The sequence below is a fragment of the Melanerpes formicivorus genome, unplaced genomic scaffold, assembly GCF_026170545.1.
Source record: "Melanerpes formicivorus ecotype bairdi unplaced genomic scaffold, bMelFor1.0.p_v2 SCAF_55, whole genome shotgun sequence".
Taxonomy (NCBI): Eukaryota; Metazoa; Chordata; class Aves; order Piciformes; family Picidae; genus Melanerpes; species Melanerpes formicivorus.
The window spans coordinates 3,055,989-3,074,801 of record NW_027142407.1 but is presented as its reverse complement, the minus strand read 5'-3'; the positions used below and the strand labels follow the sequence as shown (position 1 = coordinate 3,074,801).

At 41.2% G+C, this 18,813-nt stretch overlaps 1 protein-coding gene across 1 annotated transcript in view; it reads left to right on the top strand.

Moving 5' to 3' along the window:
• The window catches only part of DROSHA (drosha ribonuclease III), an 81,898-nt gene that overhangs the window by 32,808 nt on the left and 30,277 nt on the right, over window positions 1-18,813 (top strand). The window contains exons 14-19 of the mRNA XM_068160988.1: window positions 2,673-2,797; window positions 5,980-6,079; window positions 10,438-10,545; window positions 13,865-13,972; window positions 15,886-16,024; window positions 17,298-17,358. Coding sequence (XP_068017089.1) covers window positions 2,673-2,797; window positions 5,980-6,079; window positions 10,438-10,545; window positions 13,865-13,972; window positions 15,886-16,024; window positions 17,298-17,358 — 641 coding nt within the window. The remainder of the gene's footprint in view (window positions 1-2,672; window positions 2,798-5,979; window positions 6,080-10,437; window positions 10,546-13,864; window positions 13,973-15,885; window positions 16,025-17,297; window positions 17,359-18,813) is intronic.

Sequence of the window (18,813 nt, the reverse complement as noted above, 5' to 3'; positions counted from 1 at the left end):
TTATGTCCTGTCTTCTGGTGTGTAATTTCTGTTTCTTTATATGCTACTTGTTCATTTAGCCTTAAGAAATGGCACCAGAGAAGGAGCTAGTGGTCACTGTGCCACAGGGAAAAAGCACAGCCTAGTTGCACCTCTCTCATAACCGTCAGTGAAGGAACAATTAAGATGAAGTCTTAAGGAGGTCTTTTTCCTGGCTGTTATTAGGCAGCTGTGAAAAGCTGCATGACAAAACTGGAAGGCAATGAATGGCATGTAAAGTAAGAGTCTAGTTTTGAGACCTGCTATAGGTGTATTGAAAGCTCTTCTCCCTTTCATGCTTTTGACAATCACAGAATGTTAGGTTTTGGAAGGGATCTTGAAAGATCATAGAGTCCAACCCTCTTTCCAGAGCAGGACCATTTAGAGTAGGTCACACAGGAATGCATCCAGGTGGGTCTTGAATGTTTCCAGAGAAGGAGACTCACAACCTCTCTGGGCAGCCTGCTCCAGTGCTCTGTCACCCTCGCAGTGAAAACGTTCTTCCTTATGTTCACATGGAACCTCCTGTGCTCCAGCTTGCACCCATTGCCCTTTGATCATATTAGTTTAAGTGTCTAAAATGTTTGAGTAAGAAAATTTTATGTGTGTTTATTTTTTTAGAAAACATCTTGATTATAATGAATGCATGGATTCGTGAGTCATATTCTGTTAACCACATTTTACTGCCTTGGTTCTCAGAAGAGTCGTGTAGTGAGGCTCCTTTTCTGAGGGGAGTGAGGATGGGAGAGATTGAGGGGGCAGAACTAATAAAGTTCTGTGAAGATAAAAACTTTACAAGTTAGCTTTGTGCAAACCCCTCAAACCCAGATAAACTTAAATTTCAGGACTTTAAGCTCTCTTTCAGAGAACAACATTCTGCCTGCCACAAATCCTCTCTGTATTTTTCATTAGATTTTTTTTGTCCTAATCCCTTTTGATTGGAAATGCTGTAGGGAAAACCTTTTCTCTTCCTTTTTTCTTCCTACTTTTGTTTTAAACCTGGCAGCATGAGCTAACTTCAATTTTTTTTAATCTTTTTTCCTTGACTGGGGAAATGTAACTTTATGTTCAGTCATCATGTCCAAAAGGGGAGCTGATAAGCATTTTTCCCTTGGAAAATGTTTCTCTATCTGAATGTCAAAGTTTTAAGTAAGTTTTTGTTCTTCCAGAATAGATTGGAAATGTGACCACCTGATGAGGCTTACCTTTATTTATAGAACTGGCTTTGCTTATCCATGCAGAAAATGATTCTTGTGAGCAGTTCTATCAAGGTGATTTGAAGGGTGAAAGCTTTGTTCTTGACACGTTTTTTGTTTTGTGAAGAGAATGGTAGGAGCTGTTTCTGCAACTCTGGAGCTCATCTTGGAGAAATTCACAATGCTAAATTAGAAGGTTTGAGATGCAGGTAACTAGAAGTAATGCCCTTTTTCTGAAACCTTAGACAAGCAGAAAATATTGGCCTCATCCAGCTGATTGCGAAGTGGGGGGTAGGCAGGCACATAACAAAGCAGCTTGCGAGGTAATGGCAGAAGTGTTTACTTGGAGACAAGCTGTGCACCTTCAGCTGGCTTTTTCAATGTGCTGGGTAAATGATGGAGAGCTCTGCAAGCAGCTTGTCTTCTACAGTGATCTGCAATTTCTCATTTTTTTGTGGGCTTTGGAGGTGAAGCAAAAGTTGCCTCCTTCTATGCTGCCCTTTTTAACTACAAAAAGAACTTGTGTTCTTTTGATGTGCAAAAAGGCCAAAGGGCTCCTCATTATACAAGACTGTTTTCCTCCTTGTACACATCAGCCTAGGAGCCTTTGTTAAGAGTAGTGTGACATTTTTTTTCATGCTGTTTAGTTGGTGATTGAATGGATCTAACAATAGCTTCACTGGCTTGGGGAAATCAGGAACAGAACTAAAATTAGAGAGGTAACCTGATCTTAGTGAACTGTTCAGGCATGTGGGACCTTGGATACCAGAATGCTAATGCTGTTTTTTTTCTAGTGTGATGTTCAGACAAAGAAAGATGCTTTAATTTCTCCCAAGTTATCTATATCTGTATCTATATCTATATCTATCTATATCTGTGTGTGTACTAGAGGAAATAAAATATATGGTAAAAAATAATACATAGAGGTTAAAAAAGACAGAAAAAAATATATAGAAAAACATACATTATAGAGAAAAACATACATATTACAGAGAAAAAATACATTATAGAGAAATAATGTATGTATATTATGGAGGAAAATATAGAGAAAAAATTATATAGGGAAAAGTATATATTAGGGAGAAAATATATATATTATATAAAATATGTATATACTAGAAAGAAAAATATATATATTAGAAAAAATACATATATTAGAGAGAGAAAAATATATGTATTAGAAGAAAAAAAATACATAAAACTATTTCTTGGCTTGTAAAATCAAAGCAAAAATACTTCCTTTTTTTTTTTAAACTGAAAGATCAAACACGGTTAACTTGGTTGGAGTCATTGTCATTGCCAAATAGTTATTATAATATTAATGATTAGTTTTAGGTTAATTTTAATAAGCTTGGAATATTGCTGCTTGGTGGTCCCTGGCTACTGTGGGCTAGAGGCAATAAATCTTCCATGGAGCAGTTGTCATTTGGGTGTGTTGTTTGTTTTTCTTTCTCCTAGAAGCCCAGCTCAGTTCGTATTGATCAGCTGGACCGGGAACAGTTCAATCCTGATGTCATTACTTTCCCCATTATTGTCCACTTTGGGATACGACCTGCTCAGCTCAGTTATGCTGGAGACCCTCAGTAAGATGCTTTTCCTTCCATCATTCATTCAGCAATGCATTACTGTTGTAACCTGTGGCTTACCTAAGGCTTTTTTGTGTGCTTACTTAATTGAGTCCAAAATAAAAAGCTTAGCTTTTAATACAAAGCTTAGCTTTTATGACACTGAGCACAAGCTCCTGTATATTTCTGGATGTAAGGTAGAACTCATTTTTTTTTCTGGCATGATTCAGTAGTAAATGTGCAGAAGTAAATGTGAATGTGTGTCCAATATGAAACTTCTCAACCTAGTAACAGCTCTTCCAGGTCAGACCAAAGGTTCACAGAATGGTAGGGATTGGAATCTCTAGAGATTTGAGTCCAGCCTCCCTGCCAAAGCAGGATCACCTCAGGCAGGCTGCACAGGAATGCATCCAGTTGGGTTTTGAAGATCTCCAGGCAAGGAAACTCCACAACCTCTCTGGGCAGCCTGCTTTATCACACTCACCATAAGGAAGTGTCTCCTTGTGTTGAGGTGGAACCTCTTTTGTCCTAGCTTGTACCCATTGTTCCTTCTTCTGTCACTGGACACCACCAAAAAGAGCCTGGCACCTTCATCTTGATACCCACCCCTCAGATATTTATAGGCATTAATAAGATCCCCCCTCAGCCTTCTCTTCTCCAGCTTAACATCCCCTGTTCTCTCAGTCTTTCTTTATAGGAGAGATGTTCAAGTCCCCCAGTTATCCTTGTAGCTCTCTGTTGGACTCTCTCCAGCAATTTACCTCCAGCGTCTTTTAAGGACATTGAATCTGACCTGCAGCTTTGAGGGCCAAACACTTGTGTACATGTATGACAGACAGACAGATTCTTCTACAAGTGCTTACTGAAAATTTTAGATGAAGAATGTTGGGAAATGGGAATAGGGGACACAGTCTCAAGCTGCGCCAGGGGAGGTTCAGACTCGAGGTGAGGAGGAAGTTCTTCACCGAGCGAGTCATTCGGCATTGGAATGGGTTGCCCAGGGAGGTGGTTGAGTCATCGACCCTGGAGGCGTTCAAGGGGAGATTGGACGTGGCACTTGGTGCCATGGTCTAGTCATGGGGTCTGCGGTGTCAGGTTGGACTCGATGATCCTCGAGGTCCTTTCCAACCTAGGTGATACTGTGATACTGTGATACTGTGAATAGTGAGGGATTATCCAGATAGTGCATTTTCTTTTGTCTTTGAGCATGACTCCTGATCCTCCTTGTCTCTTAACTTTCTTGTCCATGAAAAGAAAATAATTAGCCTGAATAATAGAAGAACTATTTCTGTTCTGATGCTGAATTTCTTAATGTTTGTAAAGTTCTGCACCTTGCAGTATAAAAATAAAAAAATCAATCTTGCCACACTTTTTTTATTTGAACTGCCTTTAAAAATTCCATGGCTTTTTGGGCTTGGTTTCTCTTCCCCAGAGCTGTGTACAGAATTTAGATGTGATTCTTTTTATCCTAGCAACAAAGACATTTTTGTGAAAGCTTTCTGTGGTGACATCATAAATCACAGGTTTAACTCTGGTGTATGTGTGAAAGGGGTAATGCCCAGAAAATATTTTCCTCAAACTTAACTACAATAACAGAGTTTATTACACTCATATTAATACTGGTAGTAAAATTCATGTTGTAGATCATAGTTTTAAGTTCTTGGGTTTGGGTTGAAACCTTCTCATGGCGTTTGCTTGTTTTCCGATTGGCTGATCTGTTCCTTAATTAATTTTTCTTCTTTGGATGGGGATTTGTCAGATGTGTTATTCTGCAGATTGCAGTAATATGGAGAACAGAATGTAAGAAAAATCTGTGCATTGATGATTTAGGATGTGTTTACAGACTGAAAAATATCAGCATCTCGAGAGGCAGAAAGCAGACATTCAAAAATGCTGCAGAGAAATATCTATGGGGAAAATTGGTAATAAGAAAAGATGCTTGTGTGCCTGTGAATGTGGAATGCTGGAAAGATTAGGAAACAGTGAAAGCTGCTTCTTCATACACTCTTTGCCACTAATGTGGTAACTTCCTACTAAAACCGTTGCTCTAAATTGGTCCTGAAGAGATCCTCTTTTAGAATGTAAATGTAAAAACAAATGGCTTGGGCAAACTTCTTTCCTTTTGTCCTCTAATTTCCTGCTTCCTGCTAGAAGTCTGAGTTTATAGGTTTTCTTGAAAAACTCTACAGAGATGATACTAGTTTGAAGACAGCATTGTTTTCTAAGGAAACAAAGTCCATGGCATGATTCTCTTGGTTGCGCCTCCCATAGTAACTTTTGAACCTGTTGGTCAGTTGCAGTTGGAAGAAGCTGCCCAGGGAGGTTGGGGATGCCTCCTCACTTTGTGTGTTTAAAGCCAGGTGGGATGAGGCTGTTAGCAGCAGAGTCTGGTTGAGAGGTATCCCTGCCCATGGCAGGGAGGTTGGAGTAGGTGATCTCTAAGGTCCCTTCCAACCTAAGCCGTTCTGTGATAATGGTAGGATGTTGTCTACAAATGGAGTGAAAATCTGTGCTAGATTGCAGAGGGACTCTCACCAAGGGCAAAGTTCTGTTATTTGAAGTTCATGTGTGACTAGACAACCCTGAAATAGGAAAAGGTTAGATGGTTGGAGAAAACCAGAAACCTTAAGTAAATGCTAACTACAGAGAAAACTTGACTTGCTCTTTCCATTCAGCACAAAACCACAGGGAATGAAACTTTTACTGCACTATTCACACAACGATCGCAGGTGGTGCATGACTTGGAGGCTTCTTCCTCCTGTGCTTTGCTAAAACATTTCAGCCAGTGGAAGGGCAGACATTTCTTGGGAAAGGTTACTTCTGCTTTTCAGTGAGTGATAGGCAAACCCTGTGAAGAAAAGGGAATTTTCACCTGCTTGAGATGTCCTACTACAGTCAAGTCTTTTCAGCATGTGGAGGTTGCCCAAGTGAGTATCTGCAGACCTGAGTTCTGCCTTGAGCTTTGCTGTTCACCTCATACTGCGCACTAATGGCTCCTCTGCTGCTGTGTCCAGTCTGGTGGAAAAACAGAGACGCTGTTACTACTCCTGGGAAATGCTTTGAGATTTCTTTCTGGAGCAAAAAGATGCTCATGGGCAATCTGTGTGTGTATGGTTGCAGCTGATGTGTTCATAAGGATGAATGATGAGAGGCTTTAGTTGTATTGACCAAAATCTTTATTTCCTGGTTTTGTCCTTCAGGTACCAGAAGCTGTGGAAGAGTTATGTGAAGCTGCGTCACCTGCTGGCTAATAGTCCCAAAGTCAAACAGGCTGATAAACAGAAATTATCCCAAAGAGAGGTAGGTCTGCTGGGCCTTCTAATAACTGATAATTGAGTATTCAGAATGGAATAAAGCAATGTGACTGCCCTGTGTATGGAAACAATAGAAATCCTTCACAAAAGATTTTCTTTTCAGGCTGTTAACACTGATTTTATTTTTACCTTTGCTTGTTACTGAATGGATTTTTTTCCCTTTTTTCAGCTGTCAAACTACTGCAAAATTTGAGCCAATTATAGAAATTATCATTATAGAACCATAACTTCTTCATAGCTGTTGCTGTTAATGGTTTCAAGAGTTTGCATAGAGAAGGATTTTTTTATTTCAGGGTGCACTTTTTAACTGGCTCATAATTTGAACCATTGCTCTTCTGAGGTAAAAACTGCCACAGTTGTTGATGGTTTTAAACCGTAATTTATTAGACAGTCTTAGTGACATTCCTTGAGATCTCTCACTTCAAGTCATTTAGTTGTTACTTTCAGTAATCTCTAATGACAAATGAGGTATTTGTCAAATTTTTGTCTTTTCTCTCTTTTTTTCTTTCCCCAAAGTGATGAGCAATAAGCATTTTCAAAGTGCAGATACTCAACCAATTGGGAACTCAAATGAGAAGAATAGTCATCTAAATATAGACTAAAGAAGCCTGCCCTCAGGTATCTGGGATTTTAAGATTTTAGTCAGATGGTTTGACTCTCTCTGGTGCATGTCTACCAGGCATTGCTAATTGGACAACTTATGGAAAGAATAGAATCATAGAATAGTTTGGGTGGAGAAGGACCTCTAAAGGTCATCTAGTCCAACCTCCCTGTAGTGAGCAGGGACATCCTCCGCTAGGTCAGGTTGCTCAGAGCCTTGTCAAGCCTGACCTTGAATATCCCCAGGGATGGGACCTCAATTACCTCCCTGGGCAACTTGTCCACTACCATCATGATAAAGAACTTGTTCCTAACATCCAGTCTAAATCTTCTGTTCTCTAATTTCAAACCATTGCCCCTCATCCTATCACTACAGGCCTTTGTAAACAGTCCCTCTGCTGCCTTCTTGTAGGCCCCCTTCAGGTAGAATAGAATAGAATAGAATTAACCAGGTTGGACAAGATCTTTGAGATCGAGTCCAACCTATCACCCAACACCATCTAATCAACTAAACCATGGCACCAAGCACCCCATCCAGTCTCTTCCTAAACACCTCCAGTGATGGTGACTCCATCACCTCCCTGGGCAGTTAATTCCATAGGGCAATCACTCTTTCTGTGAAGAACTTCTTCCTAACATCCAGCCTAAACTTCCCCTGGCACAGCTTGAGGCTGTGTCATCTTGTTCATGGGAGAAGAGACCAGTCCCCACCTGGCTACAAACTCCCTTCAGATAGTTGTAGACAGCAGTAAGGTCTTCTCCAGGCTAAGCAACCCCAGCTCCCTCAGCCTCTCCTCATAGGGCTTGTGCTCCAAACTCCTCACCAGCTTTGTTGCCCTTCTCTGGACACATTCCAGCAAGCCAACATCTTTCCTAAACTGAGAGGCCCAGGTACTGGAAGGCCTCCATCAGGTCTCCCTGGAGCTTTCTCTTCTCCAGGGTTAACAGCTCCATCTCACTCAGCCTGTCCTCATAGGAGTGGAGTAGAGGGGACATTAACTTTGGTACTGGATGGAATTTAATGAAGTGATGGTCTATTTTTATTTATTTATCAGAAACTCTGATTTAGAATCATAGAATGTCTTGAGTTGGAAAGGACCTGTGAGGATCACTGAGTCCAATTCCTAAGTCTTCCCCAGTTTGCTAATTGTGTAGCTTTGGGGCAAATGTTTGATATATTTGACATTACAATTGATTTTTATTATTACTGCAAAGCATAGTGTGCTGTTGTCTGAGCAGGAGCCTTAGTTAACGTTTTATTGATGCTGGTATTAAATAATCCCATAGCTTCCTGTAAGGAAAAAAATATGTCCCTATAGGTGATGATTTTATTTGACACAGCTTTCTACAGTCAGAGCAGGTAGAAGGGAACGCTGTTGTTTAGTGGGAATGTTTTCATTAGGGGCTATTGGATGACTGATGTGTAAAATTGTAGTGGATGTAGGGGGATGATTATGCTTTGCTTCAGAAGATAGAATGCTCTTTTAATATTTATCACATACTGTGTGGTGTGCAGATTTTTGTTTCTTGATGGTATTACCTAGGATAATAAGTTTATCAGGTAGTTTGCCATCAGAGGGCCATATGGGACTGAAGCAACAGCTTTATGTCAAAGTAACGTAATGCATTTTGCCATTGAAGGAGTCAATAACTTAGAAGAAGCCATAGGGCTGCCTGTTACTGGTACAGGCACTTATAAAGGTTATTAATTATATCATATAGGATGGTAGGGGTTGGAAGGGACCTCCAGAGAGCTCCAACACCCCTGTCAGAGCAGGATCACATAGGGCAGGTCACGCAGGAGCACATCCAGATGGGTCTTGAAAGTCTCCAGAGAGGAAGGCTCCACAGCCTCTCTGGGCAGTCAGTACCAGTGCTTCATCACTCTTACAGAAAAGATTTTCCTCATGTTGAGTTGGAATGGACCTTCCTGTGTTCCAGTTTGTATTCATTGCCCCTTGTCCTATCACAGGACACCACTGAACAGAGACTAGCACCTTCTTGACACCCACCCTTCAGATATTTACAAAATAAGATCTCGCAGTCTTTTCCAGACTTAACAGCTTCAGATCTCTCAACCTTTCCTTGTCAGAAAGATGTTCCAGTCCCTTAATTATCCTCATAGCCCTCCACTGGACACTCTAGTATATCCTATAGAACTGGGAAGCCCAGAACTGGATGCAGTTCTCCAAATGTGGTTTAACCAGGGCAGAGCAGAGTATTATAGGTAGCACTGGAGTGCTCCTGAGCCAATCAGCTTGAAAGTATAGCTCGGTCTAGCAAACACCTGAACAGTTGTCTCAGAAACCACCCATTGACCCAGCCCCAAAATGCAGTTTTTAGAGTGTGCATAAGGAGTGCAGTGCTATAAGGATCTCTATTCCTCCTGCTATTCATCATTCACTGCTATGAGACTACAATATTCCTCTAACCTTACTTGAAGCATTTACAGCAGGTGCATAAATTGGAGCCTGAAGGCTCACTTTGAAGTCAATGGAGAATGAAATGCCTTCTTTTTGTTTGTTTGCTTTTGAAGCCTTTTATGCCCCTTCATTGAATATAAAAGGAACCAGGGCTATCTAGCCTCATACACTAGGTGCCTCAGTAGAGAGGTGTCAGAGGTTTGATGAATCTGTATCTGGACAGAGGCATGTTTTGGAATCACCCTGTGAGTCTCTGCAGAACAGTAAACAGAACCAATTTCTTCCCAGAGGCGCTCACAGGCTTCACACTGGAACCTGGGATGAGACAGCTTTGAGCAAGTGCCCTGTAGTGAAAAGGAGAAGGAGAGAGAGGATGGGTTGCAGCTTTGAAAAGCTTTGTGTTCTGAAAAAGGAAGAGCAGTGAGAGAATCTTTAACCATCAGTGCAAGCTGTCTGGGGAGCTTGCACACCTCAGGGGCCTTCCAGTACTGAAACCAGGAGATCCTGATCTGGAGATGATTTATTTTAGCTGGGTTTCTTTCATTCTAGTTTTACAGAAAATCTTTTCTTTTAATGATTCTGTCAGAGTCTTCTAATAATTCTGTCCCTTTTGTAGCTCCTAGGGACAAACTGTTTACATGACACCAAACAGTCAGTGATCAAGGCAAAGCAGGTTTTGGTTAGGGTTGGTTGGGTTCTGTTTGTTTCTGTTCTGTTGTTGGGGGGTTTGTGTTGGTTTTGGTTTTTTGCAGGTAGGTTTGTTTGCTTTAGAAAAATAACATATAAGTAATATTGATAGATTTCATTGTAATAGTCTTCAGGACTAGTCAGTACTCCTAGACTCGGAGTACTGACAGTGTTGAACATGAGCTATTATGAAGTAGCTGAGATCACAAAACAAAGCCTTTCTTTTACTTAGGTCTGTTTTACTCCTGCTGGGTACTTCAGGAGTACTTGTGGTGGTGGGCTTCAGTGAAGAGGTTGTTTTTCAACAAGGGTAAAGATGGTGCTTTCATGCTAGGGACTTTAACTTGCTTATGTATCATCTTGGATACATGAGTTGGACTGGTTTGTTGTGTCATTTACAGTAAAAAATGTAGGCACTTCTGTTCTCCTCTTGGCCTGCCAAAGTCTTCTGTCTACACTGTACTCCCAGCACGTCTACCATGGTCTGTGGCTGGCACTTAGAAGATCTGGGCTAGTCTTATAAACTGCTTACCAAAAGCAAGCCTTAAACAAGCATGGTGAACGCACTCGTGTGCATTGAGACTGCTTTGCTGTAGGAAGTTCTTCACAGGAGCTCTCGTCTCTTCCTGTCTAGGAAGCACTGCAGAAAATCCGTCAGAAGAACACCATGAGACGTGAAGTCACTGTCGAGCTAAGCAGCCAAGGATTCTGGAAGACAGGGATACGCTCTGATGTCTGCCAGGTGACTGAACCGCGGAGCTGTCTGGGGGAGTTTTCCGTACTCATAGCTTCCATTTACCTCTTGCAAGGGTTTGCTGCGATGGAAATCAATACCTTTTCTTCAGTAAGATCTGGTGATAGAGGGAACTGTTCTAGTGTCCTGTCCACCTCCTCCACACACACCAAAAGTTATTTTAACGTTTGGGTTTTTTTATTGCCACTTGTTGCTGAGCTCTAGGGAGAAGGGGTAGGAATGGCCAGCTTGAGGCCGTTTGCCTGGCTCTTCAAACCCAGATTTTACAGGGAAGCATGAAGAAAGACCTTTTTACTTGAAAGAAAAATAGAGAATAAGGCCACCATAACTAACTTCTGGATTAAAACAGGTGACACTTAGTAGGAAGATACCTTTCAGATACTCTGCTTTTTATATGCTTGACTTCTCCAAGGTACAGATCATATTCTGAAGTAGTTGACAGCCACCAGCTTTGTGATATGATAAAAATCAGAGCAATTTTCATGTATTAATATATTAGCAAAGTTCAAGTAGTTATAACAGCAGAATAATCTGGAGGTATATTTGATTCTTTTTAGCTGTTGTGTTGGGGATGTAATTTAAGAATTAAAATGCTTAGGTTGCTAAGGTGTAGGGAGAAATCCCATTGTGAAAAGTCTGATAAGGCCAAAGGGGAGCTTGTGATGGGAGAGAAATGTTAACAACTAAAATTGCTGCTCCTCTGTCTGGAACATTTCTTTTGATTCTACTGTTGCTTCTGGAGTCAAATAGAACAGCTGACCAGTATCTTCTCACATAGCTAAGGAACATTTCAGCCCTTTTCTAATTTTTTTTGTTGTGAAGTGTATTTTTACAGGTTAAGTAAACACTGTAAGCTTCTAATTTAGTAGCTTTGAAACAATTCTGTGTTATTCATAGTATCATAGTATCAGTCAGGGTTGGAAGGGACCACAAGGATCATCTAGTTCCAACCCTCCTGCCATGGGCAGGGACACCCCACACTACATCAGGCTGGCCAGAGCCTCATCCAGCCTGCTCTTAAACACCTCCAGGGACGGGGCCTCAACCACCTCCCTGGACAACCCATTCCAGGGCTTCACCACTCTCATGGTGAAGAATTTCCTCCTCCCCTCCAGCCTGAATCTCCCCACCTCCAGCTTCATTTCATTCCCCCTAGTCCTATCACTACCTGAGATCCTGACAAGTCCCTCCCCAGCATTCTTGTAGGCCCCCTTCAGATACTGGAAGGCCACAATTAGGTCACCTCGGAGCCTTCTCTTCTGCAGACTGAACAGCCCCAACTCTTTCAGCCTGTCCTCCTAGGAGAGGTGCTCCAGCCCTCTGATCATCCTTGTGGCCCTTCTCTGGACATGTTCCAGCACCTCCATATCCCTCTTGTAATAGGGGCTTCAGAACTGGACACAGTACTCCAGGTGGGGTCTTACCAGAGATGAGTAGAGGGTAAGAATCACCTCCCTTGACCTGCTGGCCACACTTCTCCTGATGCAGCCCAGGATCTGACTGGCTTTGTGGGCTGCAAGTGCACACTGAGAGCTCCTGTTGAGCTTTTTGTCCACCAGCACCCCCAAGTCTCTCTCCTCAGGGCTGCTTTCCAGCCAGTCACTGCCCAGCCTGTATTTGTGCCTGGGATTGCCTCGACCCAGATGCAGGACCCTGCACTTGCTCTTGTTGAACCTTATGAGGTCGGCTTGTGCCCACCTCTCCAGCCTGTCAAGGTCCCTCTTAGTATATCTGCTGTGATTCATCTTACTGTCTTCTTGGATATTTGTTGAAGGACAATAAAACACCAAAGAACAATGAAAATAAAGCTTTTTCAATGTTTTGTGCCCATCTGCAGCCATAATATGTAAATAAGTCAGTTGTGGTACAGACGTTCCTTGATTTGATTTCTTTGAGAGGCCAAGGGTATGCAAACAAGAGTCTGTAAAATGAAAGATGGCTGCTGTTGCTATGTATTTTCTCTTGAATTAAACTAAATACACACAAATCAACTGTGTGGGCAGAGCTAAAGTGCAGTGCTATAAAATTAATGCTTTTAAAAGCATTAGTTTATAGGAGTGAAACTCTTTTAGGTTGCTCTGATAGTTTGTAGATACAGTAAGTTCCACATAGTAGTAATGACACTGGTCTTTGCAGTCTCAGAAGTGAACCACCTAGAGGGGGAGAAAAAGGGTGAGGGAAATGTTCCCAAAATATAAAATGGCTTTATTCTGCCAGGCTCACTTGAAATTACCCAGCAGATGAAGTGCACTAATTGGCCACTAAGCTTGGCAGGATGGGGCTGAGGAGATACCATCCCTCCCCCTCTCCTTCCCAAGCCAATGTCGTTGCCTGTATTCCTGCTGGTGTGCCTTCACCAGCTGTGTTAAATGTTCAGGCTGGAAAGAAATTATGCACTTCAAAGTCTTTCAGGCAGCCTAGTTCCTCCTTAGATTCAGGTCACAAGTGTCTGCCAGCCTGGGGTGTGGTGGCACTAGCTAAGGGCATCTGAGAGAGTTCCTGCCTTGATATGGCAGCTGCACAGCTGCAGCAAGAAAAGAACTTGCAGCATCATTAGAATAATATGCATTAAAAAAAACAAGAAAAAACTTGTGTGTTGCTTCCCCTTCTGCTTCATAGTTCTGGGGAAGAAGCACCTTCATATAGAATGAGTTTGGTTGGAAGGGACCTTAAAGATGATCTTGTTCTAACCCTTCTATGATGGGCAGGGACAGCTTCCACTTAGACTTAGTTACTCAAAGCTTCATCCAGCCTGTCCTTGAACACTTCCAAGAAGCAGGCATCTGTGCAATCTGTTCCAGTGTCTCACTATGCTCAAAGAATTTCTTCCTCATATATAATGTAAATCTACTCTCTCCCAGTTTAAAACTGTTACCCTTTGTCCTATAATTACATTCCCTGATAGAAAGTCCCTCCCTGTTTCTGTCTTCATCTTTGGTACTAGCCTAAAACTGCAGGGTGTTAATAAGAAGGTACAGAGAGCATCATATTCAGGCACATCTTAGTGAAAGTTGATGTTTCTGGTGACCAGCCATTTTTTTAACCTCATTAAAAATAAGGAAGACTGGTTTTATGTGTTTTATTTAGTCTCAGTAGGGCTGTCCCCACTGTGATTATGCAGTGGGACAAATCTAATTTAATTGATGATTCAAGGTTCAAAACCAGTGAATTCATTTTTTTTTTCTCATCTAAACCGAAACAGCAAAACTCAGTATGACAAATGGGAAGTGTTTCTATTTATAGCTTATTCCACTGCATGCTCAACACTGAATTTGAATGCTTTTCCTTCTTGCAATTGTTTTTGTAGCACGCAATGATGCTCCCTGTCCTCACCCACCACGTCCGCTACCATCAGTGTCTGATGCACTTGGACAAATTGATAGGCTACACTTTTCGGGATAGGTGCTTGCTGCAGGTAAGAGAAGGGTAAAAACCAAACTATTTTCAGGTTTGTCTTCTTCACATTACTGACTTTATCCTGTACAAACCTGAGGAATACTCTGTATTGCTACAGCTTGGATATACTTGATTCCTTGTACTGCAGATCTTGTTCCAAAGTTTAGGTACCAGTGACCAGACAGTTCTAGGTTAGCAGCTGGATTTCAGGCTTTGGAATAGGTTGCCCAGGGAGGTGGTGGAGTGTCCCTGGAGATACTAAAAAACCATGTGGACATGGCACTTTGGGGCATGATTTAGTGGCTATGGTAGTCTTAGGTGGAAGGTTGGACTCAGTGATCTTAGAGGTCTCTTCCAACCAAAGCAATTCTCTGATTCTATGATCCCAAGAGACTTCTAAACAGAGTCCTCAATCATACACATAGGCATACACCTACCATTGCTCCAGAGGTAGGGCTGGATTTGCCTGTAATGTGTAGAAAAGCAAACATGCCCCCTGAAAATGGCAGGTATATTTTATTACATATCTACAAAAATAACCTGCACAGAAATCATGTATAATATTTGTAAAGAATACCAGGTTAGTCTGCAGATGAGTGTGCATGCCTTGCTACTTCATTTTCAGTCTGTTGTTCCAAACAAAACCAACTTAAACATTGCCTTTTTAATTTTGCATTTATAGCTAGTGGAAAGGAATTGGCAAACTTCTGCAAAGAGGTGATGAAATTCTTGTGTTTAATAAACAAGGGCAGGTACTGGGGAGAATTTCTTAGGTGTTTCATATGTGTCCATGTCACAGAACTGGTTATTCATGTAAATGCACATTTAAAAATTATCAGCTCCATTACCATTTTTCTGAAGTTACTGGAGGGCATGGGAGACTTCTGTTAATGATTTCCCCCTGAAATAAGCATCATTTCTCTGGGAGGGGAATTTTAAGTTCAAAATATGCACTTTCTGTACGTCTATGGAAACATTACATAATCTTTACTATATACATGCATATAATACTTCTGGGTGTATACAGACAAAATGTGTAAGTTTGTAGTGGTGGTGGCAGCAACAGAGTAAACTTTCGATAACGCTAGATGGTACAAATGTGAAACAGAAGATCATAGAATTATAGAATTGTCAGGGTTGGAAGGGACCTCAAGGATCATTTAGTTCCAACCCCCCTGCCAAGGCAGGGACAGCTGACACTAGATCAGGTTGTTCAGAGCCCCATCCAGCCTTGCCTTAAAAACTTCCAGGGATGGGGCTGGGCAACCTATTCCAGTGTCTCACCACCCTCATGGGGAAGAACTTCTTCCTGACATCCAATCTGAATCTACCCACTTCTAGTTTTGCTCCATACAAAGATGCAGCCCACCGTTGCTGCTCGCTTTGAATTGAAGAGTGGCCCTATATAGTTAGGAGTTCTTCTGTGACTAACCATGCCAGAGATAATTGTTTGTTATGAAATGGGAAAGTTTTATAGATAATTAAATAGCCTAAATCAAATATGAGTGGTTGTGAATCTCTTTGTTTATGTATTTTTAACATAAATATTTATGCTGCAGTGGTAGGGCGGATATGTGTTTAAGTACATGTATTGAAATCAGGTCAGCAAAGCTGGTAAGCAAAACTCATAGGGCAAATTGACAGTTCATGCTTTTTCTCTTCTAAACTATTTTTATTTATGTATTTTAAGAAAAAAAAGACTGTTGAAAGTTAATTAGTTGAAGTGATGATAAGGCATAAATGTTTCTCCTTTCTGACACCTGAAAAAGAACATCCTACATTGAAATTGCTGGAACCAAGCTGCTAATCACTTTGTAGCCTTTCTTCAAACTAAAAAAATAACCATTTTTAGCTACCAGTCTAATTTTTGTTTCTTACATTTGCAAAAATACATCTAAGACTTTTTTCCCCCCTGTATTTGCTGCATTATAGCTTGCCATGACTCATCCAAGTCATCACTTAAACTTTGGAATGAATCCAGATCATGCCAGAAATTCCTTATCCAACTGTGGCATTCGACAGCCAAAGTATGGAGATAGAAAAGTTCACCATATGCACATGAGAAAAAAAGGTATGCTGCTGCATCACTACCATTTTTTTCACATCACAGTTAATCAGGAAGAACACGCTTTGCTCATTGATCAACAGCCAGCTGAATGAGCTAGCACTGTGTCCAGGTGGCCAAGAAGGCCAACAGCATCCTGGCCTGTATCAGGAATAGTGTGACCAGCAGGACCAGGGAAGTGCCTGTCCCCCTGTACTTAAGCACTGGTGAGGCCACACCTTAAGTACTGTGTTCAGTTTTGGGCCTCTCCCTCACTGCAAGAAATACCTTTAGGTGCTGAAGTGTGTCCAGAGAAGGGCAGTGGAGGTGGTGAAGGGTCTGGAGAACAGGTCTTAGGAGGAGCAGCTGAGGGAACTAGGCTATTTAGGCCGGAGAAAAGGAGGCTGAGAGGACAACTTACTGCTCTCTGCAACTACCTGAAAGGAGGTTGTAACGAGGTTGGAGTTTGTCTTTCCTCAGACAAAAGGAAATGTCCTCAAGTTGCATCAGGGGAGTTTTAGACTGGATACTAGAAGAAAATTCTTCGCTGAAAGGATTATCAAACAGTGGAATAGGCTTCCCAAGGAGGTGGGTGAATCACCATCCCAGGAGGTGTAAGGGACATAGTTTAGCAACAGACTTGGTAGCATTAGGTAATGGTTGGACTCGATGATCCAACCAAAACAATCCTATTATTTTGTTGGCCATTGCTGTTCAGAGAGATCCCTTCAGTGGAGGATTTTAATGTTTACACAGAGATCAGTGATGTCTTTCTAAAAGACTGAATTTTGTAAATTAATCAGCAAGTATGGGGCTGAGAAAAAACAAGCACAATAAATGAGAGACTGCATTTTCAGTGGGATTTGGCAAGTATTGTTTGCTTAATTTGCTGCTCAACACCGAGCGAACTGGAGGGTATTGTGTAAAAATGACTTATTAATGTGAAAGCATGTGGGCTGTCTGCTGCAAAGATTCCTTGCCCTTTAAAAGCATATTCAGCTGTAATGAAGTAAATATTTTGTATTGTTTATGTAATGTTTAGAATGTCTTTTCCATGCTCTGGTGGGATTTTTTTATCTGGCTCTCTGAATGCAAAAATACAAGAGAATTGCAGTGGGACTGCGGTCAGTTAGGCACAGAGCATCTGTAAGGATTATACTTGCTGTGAGTGAAACCTGTAAGTAACAGCATGAGCTTGTGTGCAGCAATTACAGAGTAACAGTTTGAATAATTATTTTCTAAACCTATTCAAATTAAATTAGTGCTTGGTTGTTTGATAGTGCATTGTTTGTATTTCTAGGGATAAACACCCTGATAAATATTATGTCACGTTTGGGACAAGATGATCCAGCTCCTTCCAGGTAATGAAAATAACTCTTTGTGAGTTGGGAAGCTGTTACAGAGGGAGATGTTTCATAGAAACAACCAACTTACCAGCAGCAGCAGCTTTGGCAAATAGTTGAAATGAAAAGTTGTTTGGAATTGACTTTTATATTATGAAGATGTGTGCAGACCCCATTAGCAGTGACATGGTAAATGTTCAGTCATACTTGCAGGAAACTCCTGAGGATAGCCTTTAACTGGTAATTCTATCATTTATGGTTATCTTTGAAATGAGGAGGACTAAAAGGCCTGCAAAATAGCAAATAAGGTTTGTTGTGGTTATTGTAATTGTTATAAATTGGGTTCTCCATCACATTTCCTCACAGTAGTACCTTCCTGGCATGGCACCTTGTTAACATGAGTGTGGTATTGAACGTGGGCTTAGCTGATTTACTGGTCCAATTTAAAGATAAATACAAAAGCCATTGATGTTGTAATGTAAATGATCCTTAAATGACCACTAAGAATTCTGTGCAAATAAAGAATGTTTTAAGATAGGGTTTATAGCCACAGGCACTGTAGTTAGCCAAAGTGAATAAAGAAAACTTACAGGGCTGATGCAAGAGAGTTGCATATGAAATCTCCTAAATGAAGAACTAGAGGGCAGAGTGTATTTTAGTTAACTAATGCTAGTACTGGGACTTTCAAGAGTCATCGTTCTGGAAGATGCCTGGGAACATCTGAGGGAGACCTACAGAAAGGCTGGGGAAGGACTGTTCAGAAGGGTTTGTAGTGATAGGATAAGGGGCAATAGTTTGAAACTGTAGCAGGGTAGATTTTGGTTGGACATGAGGAAGAAGTTCTGTATAGTGAGAGTGGTGAAATACTGGAACAGGTTTGCCCAGGGATTCAGGATCAGACTCAATGTAGCCCTGGGCAGCCTGATCTAGTTGGACATGGCCCTGCTCACTACAGGGGGGCTTGGGAAAGGTGACTTCTGACAAGTCCCTTCTAACCCAATGCAATCTGTGAATGGGAAAAGCTGAATTTTGGATAAATTACTACAGTGTACCTCAAATAATATTTCTTTATACCACACCCCTTTCTTTGAGAGTCATCCTGAAGCTTGTTTCAACCCTCTTAAGATAACATGAGACAAGGTTAAATTTCATTAATTCTCACAAAATAACACACAAATATCAAACCTCATTTCTGAGAGGTCTGTGGGGTTTCACTCTGTTGCTATACAGAGGAGGTGTAGCTTTGCTCACACTTTTGTTTTAAACACCAGAGGTAACTGAGTTCCTTCAGCCCATAACAGGCCTGGTATAGCAGAAATTAAGCTACCTCTAATAATAGTTGGGGGAAAACAAATTATAATAAAAGCTGGCAAACACTTGGAGAAGAATCTTCTGGATTAAAGCAAAAAAAAACCCTGTTGCATTGGCCTTGATTCTATTGCAGTGAAGTCAAAACAGCGCTATTTATATGCT